Source organism: Anomalospiza imberbis, chromosome 8 (genome assembly GCF_031753505.1).
Source record: "Anomalospiza imberbis isolate Cuckoo-Finch-1a 21T00152 chromosome 8, ASM3175350v1, whole genome shotgun sequence".
NCBI lineage: Eukaryota > Metazoa > Chordata > Aves > Passeriformes > Viduidae > Anomalospiza > Anomalospiza imberbis.
Genome location: NC_089688.1, coordinates 24,010,962 through 24,036,378, shown reverse-complemented (window position 1 = coordinate 24,036,378; position 25,417 = coordinate 24,010,962). Strand labels below are relative to the sequence as shown.

Sequence of the window (25,417 nt, the reverse complement as noted above, 5' to 3'; positions counted from 1 at the left end):
AAAAAGAAGCAGTAAAGAAAGGATTGCATTTTGGCAGTGGATTTTGCAGTTCACCTGTAAGTTTCAGTGCATACAAAGCACTATCCCAAGCTACCTCTGCTGAAATCTCTCTAAAGACAAGATGACAGAGGAACAATAATGGGCAGGTCAAAAGAGACTTTTAGGGATTCCACAGTCATTAGTTCCCTGAAGTGAATTGCAGTTATTTTTTATGAAAATAGATAATTCATCCAAAAAATCCTCAGCTCGGACTCTGTACCCTACCTGTAACATGCAAGTAGTTTATACTCTCAAATCCAAGTAGAATCTACACTGGGCACTAAAAAGAAATAAACACCAAATTTGAGAGGGTAAAATAAATCTCAGCCATTTTGAAGATGTGAGATAAAACTCATCTGGACCTTATTAATACCAAAATAAAGGTAGGGGATAGGAGAGAATTCTCTTCTTTTTCCTAGCAGGTTGTCTGATAAGAAAATCTCTTACTCAGCATTTAAGCACACATTTCTCTTATGTGGAAGCTACTTGAGCACTGTGAGAGGAGTGAAGAACTTAGCAGAAGCATGCCTCATGAAACTCCCAAGCTAGGGAAAGAAATTATTTTCAAAAGGACTAGGTTCCCATAAAGTGGGCTGAAAAAAGCCCACGAGATTAAAAAAAAATAATAAAATTATATAATGAATGGGGGGAAATGCATAACAAATACAGGGAAGCAAGCTCCTTCATTTCTTCAGAGAAAACTTTGATTTTAATAGCTGCCAACCTGCAAAAACCCACATGGTAACACACTGTTCTAAAGCAGATTTCTTTATGAAACTATAGTACCAGCTCTGAGAAATAAAGATGGTTATGTATATGTTCAGACACTATAGCAACGAGCACCTCAAACTGGATAGAACAGTTCTACTACCAAGTTAGCACAAATAAAATAAAACATCTGCCTATTTTGAGTGTTTCGCTACTGAATTGAGTCATATCTCTAATATATTCATTCTCACAGCAGTACAAGAATGGAAATTATTTTATTCCCTTTTTACTTGATGTGAGGCATGCAAAAGCTAAGTAGCCTACCCAAGGTCACAGAGAGTCTCTCGCTCGCCCCTCCCTGTATCTCACAATACCTGAAATGGAACAGGGCTGGAGACAGCAGCATCCCTTCAATTCCTCCTACTCTCTGTCACTGGGACAGTCAGTTCTCTGGAGGGATTGAAACTTAGCTCAAAACTTGGCTCAATGCAAGGACATGTGGGTGCTATCTGGCTGTAATCTCTGAGTCAGATACATGAGCTAATCATGCCTTTTGCCCCTGCACTCTTTGAACTATGAGCTCAAGAAACAGCCAGCACAGCATCACATCCTGGCTGCCCAGTCCTGGGCTTTCATTGCTCACAACTTCAAACAATACGCACATACAGAAAAACAATGCTTTCACTACTAAAAGCAAGGCTTAAATAAGACATTTGCCTTTGCCTCCCTGAACAAATAATCTAGATTGCACTTTCTATTACATTTACATTTATGAACAATCTTCTGAGATGACTGACAAAAAGAGGTAACTGACATATAATGTGAATCTTAATGCTCTTATCCATTCCAAGACATGCAGCTGAATAAAATTCTGCTCAGTCAGACATAAAATCAAATTAGAGGAGTTCGCTCTGAAGAGAAAGAACTAAATTTGAAACAAATAAAGCAGTTCATAATTCACTTTCAATGGGATAAGTTCCTAAAACCACATTAATCATAATCCTAACAAGGTAATACTTTGTACTGCGAGTTTACCACATCACTGCTCAGCACACAGAAGAGCAGAGCTTCAGTCACGTGAGGGATTTGCCCCACATGCAAAGTGAGCAACTGTATTTTTGCAGTCAGGATTTGCAGAGCACACCTGTTTATTAATAATTATTCCTTGTGGCCTTACAACATGTCATTCATCCCACACGTGTTCACAAAGACCTTCACCCATCTGTGAGATCTCCAGGATAACACACAACGTATTGCTCCACAAAGCCCTGCAATATTACTCAACAGTTTAGAAAAGAACCAAAAACATCCTCTATCTTGACTGCACAAATTCAGAAGGAAGGTAACAACTCAGACAGGAAAAATGGCTATCCCTCAAATAACATTTCCTATGTTTGCAAAAAATACCACTGGATTTTTATTAACCAAAAGTATTCAAGACCTTGGGTTTGGATCTGATTTTTAAGACAGCATTTTTCATTAGCACAGAAGTTCACAACTATGAGAATACCTGAATTAAAAGAGAAAGTATGACCACCTGCTTTGCATCTACTCTTCAAAGCTGCATCCCAGGATGACCACATTTACTTGGTATATGAGAGCTGATACCTTATAACCCAAGATGCTGTGGTGACAGAGAACAGATAAATCAGAAACAAGAAAAGACTTCAGTAATTTCTCTAACATAGGAAATCTTTTTACACCTTTATTAAAATGTTCAACTCTGAAAAGCTGTTCTAGCAAAACCAAACATTCAGCAGGCTGCATATTCACCATCTCTCAGCATACGTCTGATCCAAAAATTGTGCCTTGATGACTAGTTAAGAGAGATTAAGATGAATTTTTGCATGAGATTTTAGAGTCAAGCTGGGTTTTTCCTGTATTGCCAGCAATCTAAATTTTCTGACTGAAACACAATAAATCATTCTTTTAATCATGTAGCATGGATTGTAGCTTGCTTCTACATCTGCCTCAGTTTTAAAGAAATGACAGGTGAGAAACAATGAAAAAGCTAATAAAAAGGATATGATCAAATGCACATCAGGAGCAGGTAAAGCAAGCAGATGCTTTTCTACATGAATCTATATAATGTGATCCTTACTTAGTGAAAATTTCCATTTATATATCCAGCTGAAACCTTGTTCCCTGCACTTTTATTTGAAAGACCATTTACCAAAAAGTGAAAAAAGAAGACAGAGCTACAGTGCATACAATACAAATGGAATTGTTTTTCCCTTATAAAAACATTACGGCTCTGCATGAGTATGCAGCAGGGTAAATACCCTACAAATCAAGCTGCAGGTTGCTGACACTGGGCTCAACCATTTCCTCACATGGGTTATTTCTATACTCCAAAGGTATTTTTAATATTCAGTATTCAACACACAAGGTTTTTTGTACTCTATTTTATTAACACACTTTAATGTGAGGGAATTTATGCTACATAATATGCACATTAGACACAGACACAAGCTCACCTTAAACAAATATCCTATTTGCTAGCATGATGGCCACACACATGAACAAAGATTAGGTATGGCAAGCAAGAGATTAAGATAATTTTAAAGCTGGTACACTCAATGGCTATGCCCTTGTTACAGGGCAAGATGTGAATGAAGATGACTGGGAGTGAAGAAGTATGACTTATGCAAGCAAACATAACACAGGGATCGCAGTGATTCTCTGACCTAATAAGTTTTTATCCCTCAGTCTTCAGGCTCCAACTCTGAGAATGGGGCATGTTCTGCCAAGTAGGCACAGGCCAGTCATCAGCAATTCCCCCAGTGCAGTGGGAAATGAGCAGTGACTGAACTGAGCTGAGCTGACTTCAGGAGAGACCCATATTAAAAGGATACTGAATGCCTTTAAGCATGAAGGGTTTACCAGGATTTAAAAATAAAAGAAAAAGGAAAGAGAGTAGAACTCTCTCAACATAAAAATTATATGGAGGGAGAAAAAAATCTTGAAATTGGAGCTAAATTACTGCTATTTCCCATAATTTTAAACTTCAGTCAGGATCAAATCCTTTCAAATACTTCACTTCAAATCTTTCAAACTGCCCTGAAGGTGATCTAGTGAAGCCACCCTCCTGGTGTGTGAAACTCAGGTCTCTCCAGAAAACTGATGTTATTGTTCTGTTTATTTCCTTCTGCTGGAAGTGTTCCTTAGGCTCACCCCTTCACCCCTTCACAGCAGTCTGGAATTTGGTAACATCAGTTTAGTAAACTTACAGAGAGGGGTTTGTTTTGCTGAGTATCAGGGTATGACTTTACAAAAGAGGTCATCATACCATGGACAACCAGTCCAAAGAATAATGAGATGCCTTGTACCAGGTTATCCAGACATTCAGCAGAAGCAGCTCTGCTAGTACCCTTAATTTGTGATAATTGTGCCAGTGAGCTACCCAGCAGCACTTAGAGCCCTTCAAGGGAACGAACTGGGGGTTTTCCTCCATCTCTGGCTACCTCCTCATACCCACACCCTGCTATGAAAGAGCCCTTTTTCAGTCATCGTGGAGGACTCAAAACACTGTGGAAAAACAGAAAAGAGCTCAGAAACATTGATGTTAAATCCCTGAACACAATGTGGAGCATAGTATTTTTGGCCTTCGCTATTATTTCTCCAAGGGAAACCTTCATTTCAGCATTGTTACACAGGAAATTGGTGCCTGAATTAAGAACACAAAGGAACTCATTAGCAATTCTAGCTATAATAATTAGATTTTATATAGCCAAACCCCATCTTAAATCTAGAAAAATAATAAAAACATCATAGAGTTGCCATAGAAGGACCATTGCAGAGACAGAAAGATTATACCAATGGCTACTACAGTAATGTAAAGTCCAATACCTACTATTTCAAAGATTTTCTTGTGCAGGCAATTTAATACCTCTATATCTCAGTTCTTCAGCTGAAAATAATAGCAAAATGGAAGCATACTAAGGATATGGCCAGATATGCAATAGAGACTCTCTAAAATCTAACAGAATTTGTTTTGTGCATGTGTAAAGCACAGTAAATTTGGAGCTATTTTTGCTACATTTTAAGCTAACTATTTCACTGACAGCATTTTAGTGCTATGCAGCAAAGATCACATTTTTCCAAGCAGAGGAATAATACACTATAAATTACATTCAAATGAAATTTCAGATCAATGTTTTCCCATGAAACAATAAATAGAGACAAACCCTGTTTTGATAAGATCTGCAGAGCTTCTTCTCAAGACAGAGGGAGATTCAGGTCACATTTTACTCTCCAGTGAGTGATATCCAACACAGGCATCAAGACTATTAGGGTATTTAAGATGCAAAAATCACACCTAGAGCTGGTAATCTGTAGCTAGCCCTACAATCACCAGAGAGACCAGATGAACACCTCTGGTTAAAGCCAGGACTCTCTGGAGTCCTTCTCTGATATATTTGGTAGCAACATTTGCACTACAGGAATACAGTCTTTTCTTCATTCTACAGCATAAATCTGACTGTTATCACTGGGGTTAAGGGACATCTGATACAGTTTCAAAAAAGATAAACTGTCACAAATTTTTTTTTTTTTTTGCAAAGTTCAGCCCAAAAACCTTGAAATCAAACATGCCCCAGACAGCAGCATATCTAAATCACACAAACTCTAGGATTCCTCCTGCCAAAAGCCAAGCTAAGCACAAATGGAATTAATCAGGAATTTTCCTTCATGTTCTGGTCATAGCATACTTGTTTAAAATGGCAGAGAAAAACCTTTCCAAAAGTCTAAGACTGACCTGAAGACTAATCTATGACATGAATAAACTAAAGCCAACCTTTAATGGTATTTTACAGAGCTGACCAGGTATCAGTAACCAGAATATAAAAATCAACTAATCTGATGCTTTTTGTTCTCTTCCAGTGAGTCAGTGCTGCCATCTAAAGCTACCTAAAGGGCATGCAAAAGAAATCCAAAGTCTGCATATAAATAACATTCAGGAAGCACATGTCAGTAGACAGAGAATGCAGAGTAAATCAAATATATTAATGAGATGCAACAAAATAATGATGCTGCAGTACCTGAAGGAGAAATTCTTTCTCTATCACTTCACCTGTCTTGCTGATAAGTCGCTTCTGTAGTCTCTGTACTTTCAGAATCAGCTCATAGGTAGTGGGGTCACTGGCCTAGGAAAGAGCAAAGGAGTCCCAAAAATTATACATAACAAGATACTATTTCTTTTTTGCAAATGAAAACCATAATATCTCAGTGTTCAAAAGTAACAATTACAAAAGGGGCGCTAGGGGAGGACGCATTCCGTTTTTTGGCTTTTTTTTAATTGCATGTATACAAGCAGTCCTGAAACTTAATGTAGCACTAGCAGCAACTGGAACTGTCCACTGACAAATTAAGAGCAGTGCAAGTACCTCCTGCTGTTCAAGAACTATAAACAGTGCCAACTTAGTTTCTAAGGAGAAGATCTTTCTATAAAAAAATAAAAAAGACTAACTGCAATTTAGTCTTGAAACAGGTGGAGAACTTAAGAGCAACAAATTTGGGGGGTACACTGATGAATTATTATGGGGTTCTAAAGTGTCCATACATGTGAAATCCCATTCTTCAGAGAATTAAACACTTGAAATGCTGACAGATTGTTTGCACTGTACTGTTGCCCTCTACCTACACAGCCCGTAAGACCAGGAGCTAGTAGATGTCTGTCTCTCCATCCCTCCCTTTTCATTCTTTTGGCATAGATTGAATCTAGAGAATGCTCTAAGGAGCAAAGAAATAATTCTGTGAGGAGGAGCCAGTGCAGCTTACTTTCCCAGTACTTTGTGTCTTTTTGTTGGATCTTTCAATGAAGGGCAAACTCTGACTGTAAGTTTTCCTCACTCAGGGACTTGTAACACCTCTTTCACGTCTGGTTTTTCCTCTCTCATGGGGTGTCTCATAAGGATTAAACTCACACTGCAGTAAAGGCTCCAATAAAGTCCTGCCCTCTTATATTTGCTTGAGCTTATAAAGAACTTGGTATCTCATTGCTCTTAATATTTTGTCTGATTTTCTCTAAACTGACTAACCAATTCAAGCATAACTAGGACACTGACACAGATACACATGCAGTGCTCACAACACATCATTTCCTGAGAAACCAGGCTAAAAAGTAGACCAGTCTTCATGATCCACTCAGTCCTTGATTTTTTTATAGCACTGCCCAAGCATGGTGCCAATTTGTGACTACTGTAGTGATGTGAAAGTGTTTGTTCATTAGGAATTGAACCAAAACCCCATCAGGATTATTTCATGTGGATCTTGCCATCTGCTGGCCTTTCTGTGTTCCAAATACAAACCAGTTACCTAGAATGCAAAGACATGATTTCCCATTTCCAGTCTCTTCATACATTCATTTTCCCATCACCGGATGTTTTGACTGGCCTGATTTATCTTTGTTACAAGGTGCTGCTAGAGTTTGTACCTAGATGTGTTCAACCTAGTTCACCATCCTCCATTATATCTCCCTTCCATGAGAAAAGCTAATCACACCATGCAAGTTTAAGCTCAGCATGGAAAGATCAAAATTTCACTATCATGCTAGTAAGCACATTCAAAATATTCAGCTCTGCTTCTGCAGGGACAGAGCACATTATCACTCAGTATTAGAGAAGCTAAGCAACCCAGGCTGGCATCAGATCAGAGATGCATGCAACTGAGGAATCTCAGATGGCACTGACTTACATCAGAAATATCCAGTGATGCCAACTGATGTTCATATATTTATTTGGTCTATGCTTGATGGATTTTTTATTTTTCCCCTTCACTTGGCAGGTTCAAATCATGTGAAAACTTAGATTTGCTGTTTATGTAAAGCAGCTGAACTCACATTACCTGGAATGACTATCTTTGGGAGTCCACCACTGTTTAAGTGAAAGACTCATTCTGGTTTTTTTTTCAGATGTAATGCCCATTCTCCAGTCTACCTATTCTATTAGCCTTTCTTCCCATATACATCTCCCTGCTCGGGGAGGATAGGATTGTATCTTTCCCCTATCATCTTATTTCTCACCATCCACGTTAAGGAATCACCTCCTTCTGAATTCATCTAATGCATTCTTATTCCCTTTAGCACTTCACTGTCTCTTTACAAATCCTCCTGCAATTTTTCATTGAGAAAGCGACACAAAAATAACACTGATTGCATTGTGCAAGGAAAGCATTCAGCAGGTAAGGATTCCATTGGTACTATGGAAATTTCAGTCTCCCAGTCCCTCCACATCATTTGCATAACAGTAAATGAAATAGGCTTTTGCTGGGTCACTGATGTGATAATAGGGGCTTTGGAAACACAAAATCCTCACACATCACCTCTAATTTTCTCCATCTGTGAACTTGCAAGGGCTTCTGCAGTTCTTCTTCCAAAATTTTGCACCGAGTCTGTTCCCTTAACAGCTCCTTCTGCATATGATTAAACTCCCATCTGAAGACCAGCATAAAATAAAAAGAAAAAACACATCAAAAATACTTCAATGTGACCAAGGCACTAATGTGAACATTAACAAATCACTCTCCCATGCACTATGGTGCATGGGAAGCACTACATGGAAAGCACAGAGGCACTCTGCCACTGCAGCAATACTGTGGTGGCAAAATGTATCAACGTGATACCACTAAACAGGTGGAACCATAAAATAACACACTTGGACCTCTTTACTTGCTTCATTAAGAATGGCTCAGAAAATAGTCTCCCAGGGAATCTACTCCACAGACTACTGGATCTCACTCTTCACATCTTCCCATGTACATTAAGGCCAGAAGGACAGTTAGTTCATAAACCTAAAAATCAGTCATGGGTCATATCCAGTTACCCTGTGTTGAATCTAACAGCTTGTGTTTGAAAGGTTTTAAACCTACACAGCTCACACAATCCATTAAATAAAACACACTCTAGGACCTAAGTATGATGGACACTGTTCCTAAGAGAACTGAACTTTGATTTATTTTATTACATCTCCTCAAGGAATTTCGGAGGTGACTTGTTGCTGAATTTAAAATTAATTGAGCACTACCAAGATTCTTTGACAACTAGGCTTTTATGGTGGGGATAGGGGGTCTAAGGGCAGGAAAAAAAGGCACATTTTGTAATTATCTGACCCTTATCACTTTAGCGATGGGATCCTCTAAATTCTCCAATGTCAAAAGGGGTGAAAGATTGCGATGTGCCTCCTCCACCACTGAATCTCTTCCTACTAAGCTCAGAATTGCATTTAGCTCACTAGAGAGAAAAAGGCCTTTTTTTAACTGTGAGGTTGGACAAGGTTATGGAACAGGGAAAAAAACCTTCCATTTCCAATTGGCAAATCGGGAAAGCTAATTAGCAGCACAAGTGATAAATGGAATTTTTTTGACAGGCAGTTTTCATTATGGTTTTGGACTTCATTAAAGTATGAGACTGCTGCTGCAGTTAGCAAGAATTGATCCACCCATCATGGCATGCAGCACACTACACTTCAATACCGTCACTGAGTTTCAATACAGTAACAGACTTCCAGCTGAATGCATTTGGGCAGCAACTTCAAATCCCATTCCTATCTGCAGTCATTCGATGAAAACTGCAATTGCTAATGCTGTGTGCCCAGTTCTCCTTTCTGTTTCACCAAATCAAACTGGCATAATTCCACTAGAGTCAATGGGACTGACCATGGACTGAAGTTAATTTGTTCTGCTGAAAGTCACAGAATCACACTGATAAAGTAAAGATCTCACCTTTACTTTAAAACTGTGAAACTGTGATAGCTACACCAAAATGGTACAATGGTTATCTACTAAAAACATAACTACCACTCCTTACAAATCAAGACTGATTCTTAGAATACGTCCACAGTTTCTCATCAGGAAAGAATACACCTCAAATACAGGAGGGGTAACCAATAAAGGAAGCATTAAGCTGTAGAAGGAGGAGATAAATCAGATTGGGCTATTAAATTGCTTTTTTAAAGAAACAAAACCTTCAATGAAAATTTAACTAAAACTTTCTCAGAGATCATAAGATCTGCATATATATCTGGAAGGAGAGAGCTCTGAAAACAGGGTTTTGTTATGAATACGCCAAGTGTCTCCCATACTCCGTGGATTGCTTAACCAAAAGGAGTTCCACTAATCTAGGCCTTGTACCACTTCACAGTTCTGTGTAGGACTGTGAACACCTTTTCTGCTGCTGTCAGGTTTATTCTGTAGGCAGTAACTCACAGTACAAGGGAAAATACGGAAACTATTTCAACTTTGGCCAAGACCTCTTCTTTCCTCATGACTATATTTCAATTTTCCTAATTGTTGGTAAGTTGTTTCATGAATTTAATCCAGTCTGTGTTTGAGGTCAAACCAAACAAACCCCTTCTCCTAGGCTGATACAAGTCTTTACTACGCATAAACCATATTTTCTGTCTCAAACACAAAATCATGGCTGCAGTCACTATGGAAATGTATTCCACTGAGTTTCCTACCTGAGCTCCTGCACATTAGACACACTCTTGCCAAGTATTCCCTTCTGACGCCGAAGTTTTTTGATCTCCAGCTTGAGAATCCGCATGTCTTCCACCCTCTGCCGGTACTCGCTCTCGCCCCTGTTTAAGATGGCCTGCTGGATTTTTATCTTCTCATAGAGCAGCGCCACCTCGTCATTGCGGCGAATAAGCTGGGTCCCCAGGGCACGTCTCTCACAGAGCACCTGTGGGCATGGGGCAGAGCCATAAACTCACTCACACTTCCTTCACACAATCCCAGAGTAACATGACTATACTTCATCAGTCCACATCATGGGCGTTAAGAGCTGTCATTGTTATTAATTCAAGAAATATAGCAAGAACCTAATAATTTCCCCTATAAGGGTTCAGTCACCTGAATAGTACAAACTACAGATTTTGTTCACTTCAGGATCTTAAAATTTTGGTTTTAATGGCATTATAAAGCTTTAGTACTCCCACATTCACAGTAGCTAAGAATCTTCATCTTAAAAATACACTGGACAAATGAGGGAACAGAATGCAGGGTATTTGAAAACTCAAATTAGGGATTCCAACCTTGTCAAATTCCTTCTTCTGCTTCAGCCTCTCTGCATCAGCTTCAGCAATGATTTTTAGGAGTTTTTTCTCTTCTGCCTCCTGATTTTTAATATAGGCTTTGGCTTCCTGAGCCTGTATTGTCATCTTTAGCAGTTCAGCCTGATGGAGATAAAAAATATAGGTGAGCAGCTGTTAATTAATAACTTCCCATTATAGAAACCTACAATTAAGAGTTACTTATAAATATTTCATACATTATTTTACCATCCTGAGAGGTACACATTTTGTTAGTTTTTGAGAACTAATCACCAAGATAAGCAAGCATGAAGACCCATACAGAAATACAGCAAATACTATTTTAATATAATTGTCTTATACACAATAGAAATTTGGAAGTATTTTTATCTATGACAATGGTTCAGGTTGTAATTCAGGGATGTCTTTTTTTAATTATACAGCACATATTTAGAAAGCTTTTCAATGGAGTTGTTATTCACAGTCAGTCTGGGATGTGAGAAGGAACAGTTCACCTTACTGAAAAGGGCAACAATCTCTGCTGCATAATACAAAGCAGCATCAACTCAAGAAAGGCTTCAGACTGGAATAAAAAAAATTGGTGACAACCAGGAAGGGAAGAGCAAGATTTAAGAGCCACAGCACTTTGTTTAGTGGATGTGTAAATGAGGAAGACTGTGAAAAGAGAGCTGTCCCTAAGCAAGGAGGAACAATGCACTGCTACAGCAACTGCACAGCACCAACACAAACTAACCCTGGAATCTGCCCAGTCATTCTATCCCTCTGTCACAAAATCTTCAATTTAAGGCATGTATGTAGATAAAAACTAATAGGGTCTTCCTGGATTATTGGAAGTTTTTATCACTGCTAGGCAATTAGAGCCAAGGTGGATCTAGCCGACAACAATTAATTTTCATAGCTATGAAAACTTTCAAGCCTCAACTCAAAGACTTTGCCACAGTTCTGACCCTTATACAGAATGATGTTCAAAATAAGCATCACCCAATGCTGAAAGAATGCGGCTATGATGAAGGGTGCACCTGCAAAAACATCGATTTAAGACAAACAGTTCCATCATCATAATGAAATAGCTTGCTCCATTCTTATTTTCTTTAATAAAATTCTCATTTTCCTACATGTGTAAGACATAGCTCTCTTAGTCAGTGTCAGATATTCAACAGAATTCATCAGCTGAATAAAAATGCAAGTCACTTCATCCTGAAATGCAATAAACACTGTACAAAAAGCTGCCCACAAATGTAAAACTGCTCTTGTGTTCAGCATTGATGGATATTATTTTTTTAATAGATCACAATTCTGTGGTCTCCTTATGTCAGAAAAATATGATTTGTAAACAAGAAGTGGCATTAGATGTGGTCAGCAAACATTCATATAAACAAATCTCACTGGAACACACTCAGTTAAAATAAATCTGAACTGCCTTGTATAGTAAGGAACATAAATACTTAAAGCCACACAAGGATTTTTAGTTAGATTAAATATGCCCAGAACCACAGTATGAGGGTCTGTGTACATCAGGTAAGAGAAAGGAAATTAATAAACACAGTCACTGTGCAAGCAGAAAAATGGTCATGTCTGAAACTGCTGTAAATCAGCACAGCTCACCTGAAGTCAGTTCAGAGAACTTGTAAGAACTGAAGAACAGTCAGCAAGAAAAAATAACATATATGGGACCTATACCAATATTTCAAACCAAACTCAAACTAAATTCTTGTTTAGATTCTGAAATATTAGTGCAAGTGATACTTTTATTGATATGCTATACTAGAGGTGGGAAGAAAGCAGGAGTTTTACAAAAGTTGTAACTGGAACTGAACACAGAATGCTGAAATAACAAGTCAGATTTTATATTCAGATTTCCAGAAAAAATATGCATAAATATCGACAAAATTATACAAATCACTTGACTTGCCAGCAGCTGCAACCTCAAGGGCCACAGACACAATTTTTTTCAATATTCAGATCCTTTGTCTAATAACTCTAACCTGCTGCCCTGCATGAAGGCAAACTGAAGAGAAAAGATGGCATTGTACTGACTTTAACAGAGCTTGCATTTACCATGATTACACATTTTGAAGGTCTTTATACTCTGAGGTGAGCATGTCTGCATAACCTTGTTCCTATGAATCCCAGTCCTCCATGATTCAGCACATTCTTTAAACTTATTTCCCAGGAACAGCTTTCTTACTTCCTTCACATCAGTGCAAACAGGATGAATTCATGCTGGCTTGCAACACAAATAATTGGGTTCTTTTGTGCCTGTGACAATCAGCTGCCTCTGAACTCTCTTCTGGTTTAGTACTCAGCAGTGACACTCAGGTAGAAGACCACAGAGCCCTGATGCAAGTCAGTAATGTCATGTCAGTGTATGGACAAACCTGCTGGTGAATAATTGAGTGGGTAAACCATGCAGCAATCATATGTTTGTCAAATAAATGGCAGAGAATTCTGAGGTGATGAGACAGAATTGAGGACTAGTTAAGGCAGAAAGCTGCACACAGGGAATGAGATGCTGTTTGACTTCTCATCACTGATAGAACATCTCTGAGACAGATGAGGTACAAGAATACAAACTCATCACCCTTTTACAAAGCCCTATTGACATCTTGTCATAACTATGTGCTGAGAGAGGCTGAAAATGCAAGAAGTCATTGCAGCAAAGCAATAAACTGACAAAAGAAAACATTGGGAAAAGTGACAGGGAACTTTTTTTTGGGGAGGTTATTGTTTGCATTTTTACTGGGTTTTTTTCCTTAGTGCTTAGTGAAGATTAAAAATAAACCCCTGTGAACACAACTCCATAAATCTTTTCAGAGTACAGCAAATTGGGTTGAGATACCACCACAAATCTAATAGCTTATCTAAGGATGGGCTGCAGCAGCACTGAGAAGGACCCGAGCATCAAGCTTAGAATTCCTTTGATTTAAGACAGAATCTTTCTGCTTTATACCACAATATTACAATAACTTTCTGTGCAGAGGGACCTACAAAAAGGCATTGCCTAACTCCCAAAAGACTAATGCTTGCTAGTTACATAGAAACACAACATTGTGCAATATAATGTGGTTTGCACTTAAAAACAGTAGAAAGAAAAAAGTTCTTAAAAATAAAAAGTTGAGTTATAAGGGTCTGCATTAAAAAGTTTGCTAGAATCAGTTTATCCACAAAACCAACACTTCTGCAATTAAAACGGAACTTTTTAGTAAAACATGTTCAGTCACCAATTGATTTAAAGCTTCCAACAGACAATTCAGGACTCTTTTATTACAATTATAATTCTAGGCAAAGATTAAATTTGTCAGATACACAGATTTCTGCAACGAGCATCTCCAAAGGGTGCTGAGATCTTGTGTTTCAAGTACAGAATAGTTTATTAAAATACAGCAAAACAACTACCACAGGTCAGAACACAAGGCAGTCTGGGAAATCATGGAGTTCACCCTTTACAAGAAAGTATCTGTGTCAAGGGTCTTACTTTCATCGACTCTCTCTCATCCTCTGACTGCTGGAATTCCACATGTGCCTTCTCAAGGGCTATATCCTTTTCTTTGATCTCCTCTTTCAGCTGATCCACCTGATGTGTGGAAGTTTTCAGTTTCATCATCATTTCTGCTATCTCATCCTAATAGAATAGGAAGCGTGATCACAGAGAGGGTTAAAGCAAGAGGGTGTTTTTGATGCGGGGTTCAGGCTGTTTAGATGTTGGAAAATGTAGCTATGGTGCGTGAAAGTAGATCTGTTGTACCTACTACAAGACGTCAATTTTTAATCCAACAGAAATAAACAGTTTCATTAAACAACAAATTTTTAAGCTAGCATGACATTGCAATAAAAAAAGCTTTAAAAGATACACTGACAAAAATAATGACCATCAATCATGAGTTTAATAAGACATTTAATTTAAAGTACTGGACACACTATAAGAACTAGCAGTCAATCCAAATCACTAAGATTCTGATCATATCCATCTGTTTTCATACTTCTAATAACATGCTTTTCCAATAAGGTCATGCATAGTTGGGCACAAATCTTTGGAGAGAAGCTCATTTTGTGCAAACAAACATAGCCCTCAGTAAGATATCAATATATGCTAGTTTGCACAGAGGTGCAAAGTTCAAAAGAGGGCTCAGTGCTTGAGAAGGCTCTGTGAAAATATTTAGCACAGACTTTAAGCTCGAACACAGAGCTAAAAGGCTGGTAGCACTGAAGAGAGATCCGGTCAGTAGGAGTACTTCTACTCACAGCACAAAGGGGTGAGTACAAAATTAGCATTTCAGCTCAGCACAGTGACAGCACATGTTATGCCATGAAATGGAAGCTAACAGAGTCAATGATTAGACAGATCTGTTCTTCTGGTGTAATGAAAGTAGCTTTAGAGGCTATTACTCCTCTGCTGGAACCTACCACCTCACAGAGAAGACATCATAATCTCTCTCCTCTTCCAGCGCCAAACCAGGGTAGCTTAAAGCTCCTTCAGCACTATCCACCATAGGTGTAGATTTACTTGACAAATGAGGGATTTTTACCTGCATGAAGTGCTTAATGTAGCTAAGCAAGATCTTGAGTCATGGCAATCTTCACCCAAGCAGCACAGAGAAAGGGCTGATTAGTAGTAACATGTCACTAGGCCAAGCTGTTTGCACATTCAGCCACTTCCATGAAAGCAAAAGTTATAAAAAGCTGTCTTTGGTACACAGCCTATAAATCTCTTTGGTCTTGTAAAAGATGACAGATTTAGCATATAGAGCCCAGACACACCCAAATACATTCTTAATTCTTTACTTAATGCCAAACAGTCAGAACACACAATTTTGCAAACTGGTCTCCTAACCAATTTGCATAAATAAATGAATTCCTAACACCAAAAGAAAGCCTCAGGATGAAAGCATCAGATATTTATATCATATTAACAGCCTGCCAGGATGCCTTTTCCATTTTAATGACTTGAATATTATGGTACTCTGGAGACCACTGGCAAGGTGGGCATATGATCATTTCACATTAAGCAATCCAAAAATATTTACATCCAGCTTTATCTAAACAAGCTTATGCAAATTTTACTTCCCAAAACGAGAAAGAAGTTGTCATAATGTTTAAAACAACCATCTTTTATGTTTTTTTTTTCTTTCATGACTGGCTGACCTGTTATTGAACATTGAATAGCTATTTTTCTCATTGCTAAACGTAACACTAGCTTGGCCAAAAGATCTTTTGGGGTCAGCTATTTTCTCACACAGGACTTACTAAAAGAGTTTAGTAGTATGACAAGTAAGCTATTAAAGTCTAAATATTGGCCTCCAACAAATGGAACTGTGAACAGCGTAGTGTTACCACCATATAACATTCAAAACCCAAAGACCAAAAGGCTGCTCCATTTTCTAATTCACCATTCTTTATAAATAACCAAATTTATTTAGTGTGTTTTAAAATAAAAATAACTAGGAAAATTCAGCATTGTGATTTTTCGACCTTATTTTTCCTGACAGATTGTTTGGGAGCAGCAAGAATCCCAACACTGAATCCACCAGATGAGAGGCTGACTAAGGTCAAGTAAAGCATCCCACATAAATAGCAAAATGGTGCATTCCTCATAGAATTCAGCTCACAGCTTATTAGGAACTTTGACAATACATTTCCATGTGCTTCTCAAACAAAATACCTACCTATTCCAACCTAAGTATAAATTTGTAATTTACTATACATGTTTATGTCATAAATACTTATTTGGAAATAACCCAAGGCTTAAAATGGCAGCTATCCAGGGTCCCAATATTTGCCAATTACAACAGGATTTGTGTAGTATTTTAGAGCTTTACATCAGAATAACAGAATATATCCTTAAGTGCTCTGTTCTCTTCTTCTAGTATTGTTAGTGACATGCCCATCGAGGAGATATGAATGGAAAGAATCATCTCCTGAGGAAAATGACACTCTGTGAAAGAAACAAGGTAGAAGCATTTGGTTCTTGTCAGAAAATTCCACTTCAGCAGGGAAAGTGTTTCTCTGCTTCCTAAGTCATTATTCACAGTAATGGGCATACTCATTCAGGGCTAAGGAGGCAATCTTATTTCCCTTATACCCTATTTCACATACATGCATACAACTCCTAAAGGGATAAAACAGACTGGAAGCAGGATGGCTTTATGATTCTGTGGCTCCAGTGTACCATGATTTTATGCATGGTTTGAAGCAGGGATATTTCCACATGATGACTGAGGACTCCTATTTCCAGTCCAAATACAAATGGTGCAGATAAAACTTTAGGGACCTAAAATATTCATTTCCCCAAAGCCCACAGGAATGAAGAAACCACTTCTGCCATTGATCCACTGACCTTCTCTTTAACAAATTAAAATTAAATCAGGAAAAAAACAAGAGCAGCGAGAGAAGCACAAGGAAAATGTATCCTCCTACCTTAGCTTCAATCAGATTTTTACTATACCGGGTCCTCTCTGTTCTCAGAGTTTCACAAAGGTTTTGTTGCTGTTTTAATTTAATCGCTTGCATTTCTATTTCCTTCTCATAGTTGCAGATCTGAATTTGATGCATTTCAAGATCTTTCATGTGATTGAGGACCTGGAGCAAAAGGAAAGGAAAGAAATTAACATGATTAAACCATCCTCACAAGATTAGAAGACGGGACAAAGTTTGTGATTTGAAAATGAGAAGTTCAAATCCCTGTGATAAGCAGTTTTAACTACAACTGAAAATTGTTCCAGTCCAAATACAAGTTTAACCTTTCTGACTTACTTATCTGGGACAAAATTGTATTTTAATCTGATACCTAGGTTTCACTCAAGACTAAAACTTATAGAGGTGCATATATTTAATTTAACAACAAGTTACTGAAAGAAAATATTGCCACAGAGTGGGTGCAATAAAATCAACATAAACAGTTTCCATCAAGAATAGACTCAGTTTATTTATGAAGCATATCTAGATTTTGGATGTTGTTTTGGATGTCAGCTGTATAAGATGAATTAACATACATGTTTTTCCAGAAGCCCTGCTTGTACTCTTACATTCTAACAACCCAATTTTTTTAACCAACAGGTGACCACAGAGTTGATGATTACAAACTGTTCAGATAGAATTACTATAAAAAGAAAGTCAGTTAATGTAACTTACACTTGGTCTAAATAAGTAGGTAATCACCATTAGTTGCTTCTATGAAAGATTAGAAATAATTATGTGAAGATTACCTAAGGAGAATAGAGTATTGTAGACTATAGAAAGAAGATGATCACATGCAGCAGCAATAAACAAAACCACAATATTTTACAGATGCCTTTCTTAAGCAGTTACTATCAAAACAACACATAATAATTGCTATGTTACAAAAATACAAATAGATGCTAATCATTATGAGGAGATTCTAATATTTTTTAATTTAATTTTTTTTTATTTATTTTTTATTTTTCTCCTGCTACACAAAGCTGAAAACTGAGGAAACTGAGGAGCTTGAGGAAACAGCATTCATATAGAATTCAGCATTAAATTAAAAAAAAAAAATAAAAAAAAAAAACCAATACTAAGGAGCACACACATCAAAAACACAGTTTACCAGGTTCACTACCCAGGAGGAGAAAACAATGCCATCCTTAAAGCCAGGAAAAAAAATTAGGCATTAAAAAAAAAGCTGAGGAATCACACGGACCAAATCCAGGAGAGTAGTCAATGTCCAAATGCAGTTCATATCCTGTTCTCCTGACTCCACTTTTGAAAGTAGAGTTTTGGGCTAAAATACATGCTTGTATGTCAAAGGAGAAGAAGAAAACCAATATCTATGTCAAATAGTCAACAACTGCAAAGTTTGCAGTTTACAGAGTTGTCCCTTCCTCAGCAGTAAAGCCTTGGGGAGGACTAACTATGGGACAGGAACTTAAATAATTAAGTATTCCACCAGACACCTCCAACCAACTTTGAAGATAGGGGAGAGCTAAATATCAAAAATTTTATTACAGAAGCAGAAATACAATTCCAGCACATTGTAGCTGACTTCAGGTGATCCCAGGAACTGCTTACAATGCAATACAAAAATACAATCCCAGTTTATAACCTACTTCTGCCTTTTCCTTTGCTGTTTAAACAATCTGCCAATAGTAATAGCACAGGGAAGAAATCAGTGAGGCATGTTTTCTATCTGCACTATGGTGATTATAGGCTGGAGCAAGTTTTGAAAGTAGGTCACTGCATTTGTAAGTGTTTAACTTGTTTCTGATACAATATAAGTGCAGTAAGATTGTGGGCAAAGTTTTGTGAGTTGCGCTCACAGGCAAGATGCTGATTTTGCTTTTTCAGGAATGATTAAACCCAAATAATTCTCTCTTATAAATACAGAAAAGATACATGCAGTGTTTCACAACACAGCCCCATGGGAGGCTCAGCATGCTCAATTCCTGTTTAGTCAATAGGCACACTACACGTCTCAGATTTGGCAATGAGGGCCCAAAGCTAAGCAAAAGGATTTGGTATTCATAGTTTTTACTCTATCCTCATAGCTTTTTTATTTGTACACTTCACTATCATCTACTTCTTGTTACCTATGTAGTTCTACAAACCTACTCAATATGCCAATAATGGTGCTGTCCTTATTTGCTTATCCATTTTTAACCACTCCAGGAAGAGTTGTCATGGCCTTAATGATCTGCCTATTGAAGAATGGGTTTTCCAAAAGATTATGTGAATTTAAAAAAGGATTTTTTTTTTCATTTTCCTGGATAGGTCATTAACTGCAAACTCAATATTTTAAAAGGGTTTATTTGAAAAGAACCAACATATTAAAGACTGGTTTTGTGACTCCTCAGAAAACACAGCCAGGGAGCAGTTCAGATGGAACTGAATGATATACTCCTCTGCCTCCTTTTCAGCAGCCTAAACCTTACACAGAGAAACCAACATTTCATAATTTGAGAATTTAAATTCAAAACGGAAAAAAAAATCTGCTAAAAGTTGTACTCAGTATTACAGGCTGCATAACAAAGAGCAAGGAACAGATGTTTTTTCTTACTTGTACTGCTTAATCTAGAAGTAAGACTTTCCAACAAGTGGTAGTGACTTGAAAAAAAGCCATCAGCCAAGGCAATAGTTAGAAGAAGTCGTACATGAACTCTCACACTAAAAATATTTTACTGTTGTGTATATAATTTTGTTGACACTGTTCATCTGTTAATAACAAACAATTGTCACAGTCAGGATGGGCATGATGCACAGAGTAACACCATACAATTTCAGAAAGCTTTAAGCATTTGCCCAAACAGAGTAACGCCACACCACTTCAGAAGGCTTCAGTCGTCCACCCATACAGAGGAACATCATGTCACTTCAGTGCACCTGGGCACTCCATGGCTCTTTACCTTCAATATTGCTCGCCTGCTTCTCACAGCTGTACCCACTGGAGATGGGGCTCGGCCACAGCCCCACTCCCAATTACCACAAACTGTGTGCTTACAAATGATGACTTTGAAAGATGCATTCTGCAGCTCTGTAGAGTATATGCTGCTATAAATAGCCAGAAAGCTTTCAGAACCAGAATAGCTACATCTCTGGGCTTAGATGAGTTTGGCTCTTTTCCAGCTCTGATGCAATTCTTAAGGTGGGGTGCAACCTCCTGCAAAACCAGGTTGGTGGCAAAAGGTGACAGAAGAGCACTGACTGGCCATAGCCTTACTGCCATCAGTAGCTCATTCCCCACTGGCTGTGAAATGACTCCTGTAGTTTTGACACAGCTTCTCAAGTCTGAATAGGTCAAACAGTGAACCTAAATATTACCTATTTACATAATAATCCTGATCCTATGTCCTCCTACCCTGCATTTGGACTTGAAGGACAAGACTGCTGTCTCACTCTCCTGCTCAAAACTGTTCTTGCTGCTCTTCACCTGTAAGCAGTCAGGAACTGCCCCTTTGGTGAGCCAAGGAAGCCTGCCAGTCCTTTGGAAAGTTGCAGGCACAATGCAGGCATGACTATATAAACAGCTCAAGTGTCATAAGCCATTTACTGACTCTCTGCCTTATAAGAAATGATAGAAAATTTACACCCAAAGTGGCAGTGGAAAAAAAGAAAAAGTAAGCAAACAAACATTTGTCATTCTCACCCTCAAAATACTAATGGCAACCCCAAATAGAATTAAAAGAAAGAGCCTTGTAGTTCTGAGTGTTATGAATTACTCTCTGGCCCTAGTTTACAATGTTCTTAACTCATCTACACTGTTAGAAATGCACTATGAGGGAAAGAACAAAATATGACTTTGCAACAAAGACAAATTTCACTTTTGTGGAATATTATTTACAAGGAAATGACAAAAGGTATTCTAGGCAATGGAGAAAATGATTTAAAAACCCCTGGTCAAATGAAGTTGGAAGGATAATTTTACTGTGAAAAGATAGCAAATAACATTTGAGTTGAAACTTCTTGGAAGCTAATCCCAGTAAATCAATGAGCTCCTTGGAGGGCTCTCCAATGTGATACTCAGCAACTAATGGAACATGTTAAAAACATGTTCCTGATTTTAATTCATCAGGAATAAAGTTATACATAATAATGGGCAGCAGGAAACACAAATTTTATGCAGTATTTCTCTGCAGCTGCTCCTGGAAAACTTGTCTTGCAATCTATCTTGAACATGCTGAGATGTTTTCACATACATGTAAGCCTTCAAAATGTTAAGTACCTTACAAAGATGTCGAGCACTGTCAGGTCTCACTGGCCTCGATTTTAGGACAGTAGTCATATGCAAGATAAGGTCCTTTGCAGATAAGAAAGGGCAATCAAAGTATAACTTCCAACTGCATATGAGAGTTTCAACTGTGGGACTCGTGTATAAGTCAAGAGGTCTTGGTCTGAATTCCAGCCCTAGCTTCATTTCACAACTGATTGCGGAATAAGAGCAATACATGGCTGGACTCCAAGTCTCTCACAGAATTAACAAGTCTCTCTCTCATTGATAAGGTTTCCCTAGAGAGAGCTGAAGCAGTAGCAGGCAACAAGCACTGACAGCAAGAAATATTTGTACATTGTACGAAGACCACCAATCCAAGCTTTCTCCCACTGGCATATTAGGAAAATTAATGTATCATCTTCACAGTTCTGAAAGTAAGACAGGAAAGAACCCCTTGCACAAAGAGCTGCTCCTACCTTCTCTTTGAGCTCACTCATTTCCTTGATGAAACGCTCTCTCTCCTTCTCCAACTGGTAAATAATCTTCCTTTGTTTCTGAGCTTCAATCTTATAATTTTGGATTTCTGACTCCAAGTTCTGTTTTGACTGTTCATGGAGCTTCACCAAATCTATCTGCTTCTGAGTAGCATTTGCAGCCTTTATCAAGTCCTAAAGGGAACAAAAAATACTGAGTCTTGAGCTGAAAATGCAACACTGTCACCACTATGACAAAAGCATGCCACTGTCAAAGTGGATTATGGACTTTTCAATGCTATTATTCCGTATCTAATTGTTTTGTTGAAATACTTGAACCTTAAATCTGATTTAAAAAACAAAATCTCTAGCACAGGTGCCAAATAGACCTTTTTCTGATTTCAAGTTAGAACACTAGTGTCTGAATTACAAAAATAAAATTGACAGGATTGTTTACAAGTGGATATAAGTAATGACTGGAAAATCCTTACCAGCTTTAACACATTTTGATTGTAAAGCTTGCCAATAGTCAGTAACATCAATAATAAAGCCAAATACACTTCTTTCTCATGTCTTCAATAGAAAGTTCAAGCTTGAAATTAACCAAGCTTGCTTTGATATTTTGCATAAAGATTAAACAGAAAACATCAACATATCATCTTTACAAAATCAGCCTCCTAGTCCCACTTTAAAATTTCCTTCCCTATACAAAACAAATATTTGTTACCTGTCAAATCAGAGCCTCTGCTAGATTCAAGACACAGGACAGTGAATCTACACCAAATAAGGCACATCAGAAATAATCTTTTAGCACTGAATTTAGTAGATAACATTTCAGAACTGCCCATGAACATGAGATTCTATACTGCAGTACAAGAACCTTGGGCTGACGGGAAACAATCAGTATGAGAAACAGATCTAAAAGCAAGGATTGCTACTCAAACAGCCTGCCAAGCTGCTACACAGTGTATCAACACTCTGGTTGTTCTTCTATTAGCAAACACTTAGTTTGCCTAGATTAGTACTAAACTTCATAAGATACAGAGTGTAAAAACACAGATATAGCAAACTCTTTGGATACCAAATAATGGGTTTGCAGTTTGAACTCCCTGATGGTTTATACATTAAAACTTGGAAATCTTCTGTGTATTTATGGATACTAACACTATTTCAGTGCACAGAAAAGAAGTAGTTTGTACATCTGCCTAAGGAAATCTGAAGGCTTTAACTTAACATTATGTGTTCTACATTTCTGTGTTGCTGTGAATGTTTAAGCTACAGGCATTTCATTCTCAAGCTGTGAGGCTTATCAACATGACCAATGCAAACTCACCTGGTTTAGCATATCCCTTTCCCTCACAAGCCCATCTATGGCTCTCTTGTCAGTCTCTGCCTGCTTTTTGCCTGTCTCCAACTCTAGAGAAAAAGAGGAAAGTCAGTGAATTCTGGGTTCAAATTGTACAGCTGTTAAAAATGCAGAAACCATTTAGTGGACTTTTTTTTAAGCCTTGACATTACATAACCAGTTCAAGTAGTTTTGAACAGGTTTTACAAGCCTATGCATTAGCTGATGCTAATGCTTATTTGGGTACCTAGAATAACTTGAAAGAACTCAGAAAACAGATCCACCTATCTCTTAGGCACCTACCTTTCTCCAGTCTGATTATTTGATTTTTTAGCATGCTTTTTTCATGTTCTACATCAACCTTGTGTTCCTCTGCAGTACGCAGCTTATTCTGGAGAACATCTCTCATTTTGCTCAGTTTTGAAATTTCAAGGCTCATCTGAGCTGCTTCATCCTGTATCTCCTACAGAATAGCAACAAGGAAAGGGGAGAGAAAGGATCCACAAAAGAAAGAAGAAAATGCTTTTTTATTTGGTGAACACTTAATCCATGAAACTCAGGAAGAAAACATATAAGTGCTGTGGGTCAGCTGCAGAAAGATAATTAGTTAATTGAAAAATATTTAAAATAATTTAAAGAAAGCCAACTTGGGAAAAGAAAATTATAATCAAATCTTACACTTCAAAGCTGAAGTGGATCAACAAAGAACCTCAAGCTGCAAACCTCACACAGCACTACACAATTAGTCCAGTAGATTAAAAACAGGCAGCTCTATTTTCATTTGAAGTACTAGGCACAGTGATTGTGATGAGAAAGATAACTGTAGTGTGGTCTGATTGCATGTCCCTAAATAGTAGGTATGTGTTATCCCCATCCCTTTTATAACCTATGGCTTTATAGAAAAAGCAAAATCCAGAGTCTGTCTCATTTGCTATACAATAGAGGAAAAAATAATCAAAATAATGCATAATTGGTTACTGGGAAACATAGCCAATAATCTCAACAGCAATCAGTCTTTTTCCTTTTAAGAAGTAAGCATAACTTTGTATAATTCAGCACCACTGCTAGGTTTCACAGCCATCAGAGACTACAGCGTTCCACTTACAGCCTCAGACACTGATTCTGTTAGAAGGGGAATCCTGCTATGAAGCATCATCTGGGAGAATGGGAATCTCCTCAGTTCTTACTGACAATAAGCTTCAAGAGGTTCAAGAGTAGCTTGACAATTCACATTGCCCAGGACACAGCACACTGCAGGATGGTATTGCAGGCACAATCCCTTCCAAAACTGCACTCCAGATCATGACTAGGGCCCTTAACCTTTTGCAGGTGGCTTAACTACTAACTGGGCAGTATCTTCTATTTTTTTGTTCCCAGAAGTCCTTGAGCATGACTCTGAAAGTTCCATCAACTTTTCCTGAAATCAGGATAAGATCATATGATCAAAATCCTCCGACACTCTAAAGTCCCAGATGTAAGTCATATTTGTAAAGTTTTAAACAATGATGGCATTGGTAATGATAAAACTGGATAACCTGGAAAAGACAGTAATTTGTTTTTCAAATAAGTAAGAAAAACAGCCTTCAGTTTGACTAATATAATACAATAGAAAGAAAGCTCCTATCACCCTCCATTAGGGATTCAAATCAGAATAATCTATGTTGTATTAGTTGTGAAATGAGCTTTTAATCTGTCAGAGGTTAGTTTCTATCAGACTAACAAGCAAACAAGCTTTTTATTCAGGTGAATTAGTTATACTCAATAAAACTCAAGAAGATAATTATTTTCTACCTGAATTTTCTAATGTTTAATGTTTTAACCCCAATGGTGACACAAAATGCAAGATACAGTAAATAGCATAATAGCATTCAACATCTATACATTAACCTTTGTCAAGTGCTCTCAAAATATCCTAAAAAGAATATGCAGGAATCCTTTAATTCTTCCTTAACAGAAACTCATCTGCTTCTGAGTTGTATAAAATGACTGTTAAGTAATGTGAAGTCAGGCAAAAAAAACCCTTTTGAACTGAAAGTAAACGATCTTAGTTACTTATATTTAACTTTCTCAACTAATACTGAGGGGGAAGACATTTTAGTGTTGAAAGCAATTGCCTTCAGTGGAAACTATCCAGGACACCATT

The 25,417-nt window shown here is 37.7% G+C and overlaps 1 protein-coding gene across 5 annotated transcripts in view; it reads right to left on the bottom strand.

Annotated features, from left to right (window-relative positions):
* CFAP58 (cilia and flagella associated protein 58) overlaps nt 1-25,417 on the bottom strand; it is a 57,602-nt gene that overhangs the window by 18,589 nt on the left and 13,596 nt on the right. For 2 of the 5 annotated variants that reach the window (XR_011001477.1, XM_068198002.1), the window contains exons 7-15: nt 23,578-23,737; nt 23,263-23,345; nt 21,933-22,124; nt 17,211-17,372; nt 14,272-14,418; nt 10,779-10,919; nt 10,203-10,426; nt 8,068-8,179; nt 5,787-5,891 (exon numbers count right to left, since the gene is read on the bottom strand). Coding sequence is in view for 4 of the 5 variants with exons in the window: in XM_068198002.1 (XP_068054103.1) it covers nt 5,787-5,891; nt 8,068-8,179; nt 10,203-10,426; nt 10,779-10,919; nt 14,272-14,418; nt 17,211-17,372; nt 21,933-22,124; nt 23,263-23,345; nt 23,578-23,737 (1,326 nt within the window). In the remaining variant the exon portion in view is untranslated. Of the gene's footprint in view, nt 1-4,366; nt 4,415-5,580; nt 5,656-5,786; nt 5,892-8,067; nt 8,180-8,829; nt 8,975-10,202; nt 10,427-10,778; nt 10,920-14,271; nt 14,419-17,210; nt 17,373-21,932; nt 22,125-23,262; nt 23,346-23,577; nt 23,738-25,417 lie in introns of those variants that run through there. The other 3 variants (XM_068198004.1, XM_068198003.1, XM_068198005.1) reach the window with 3 other exon arrangements.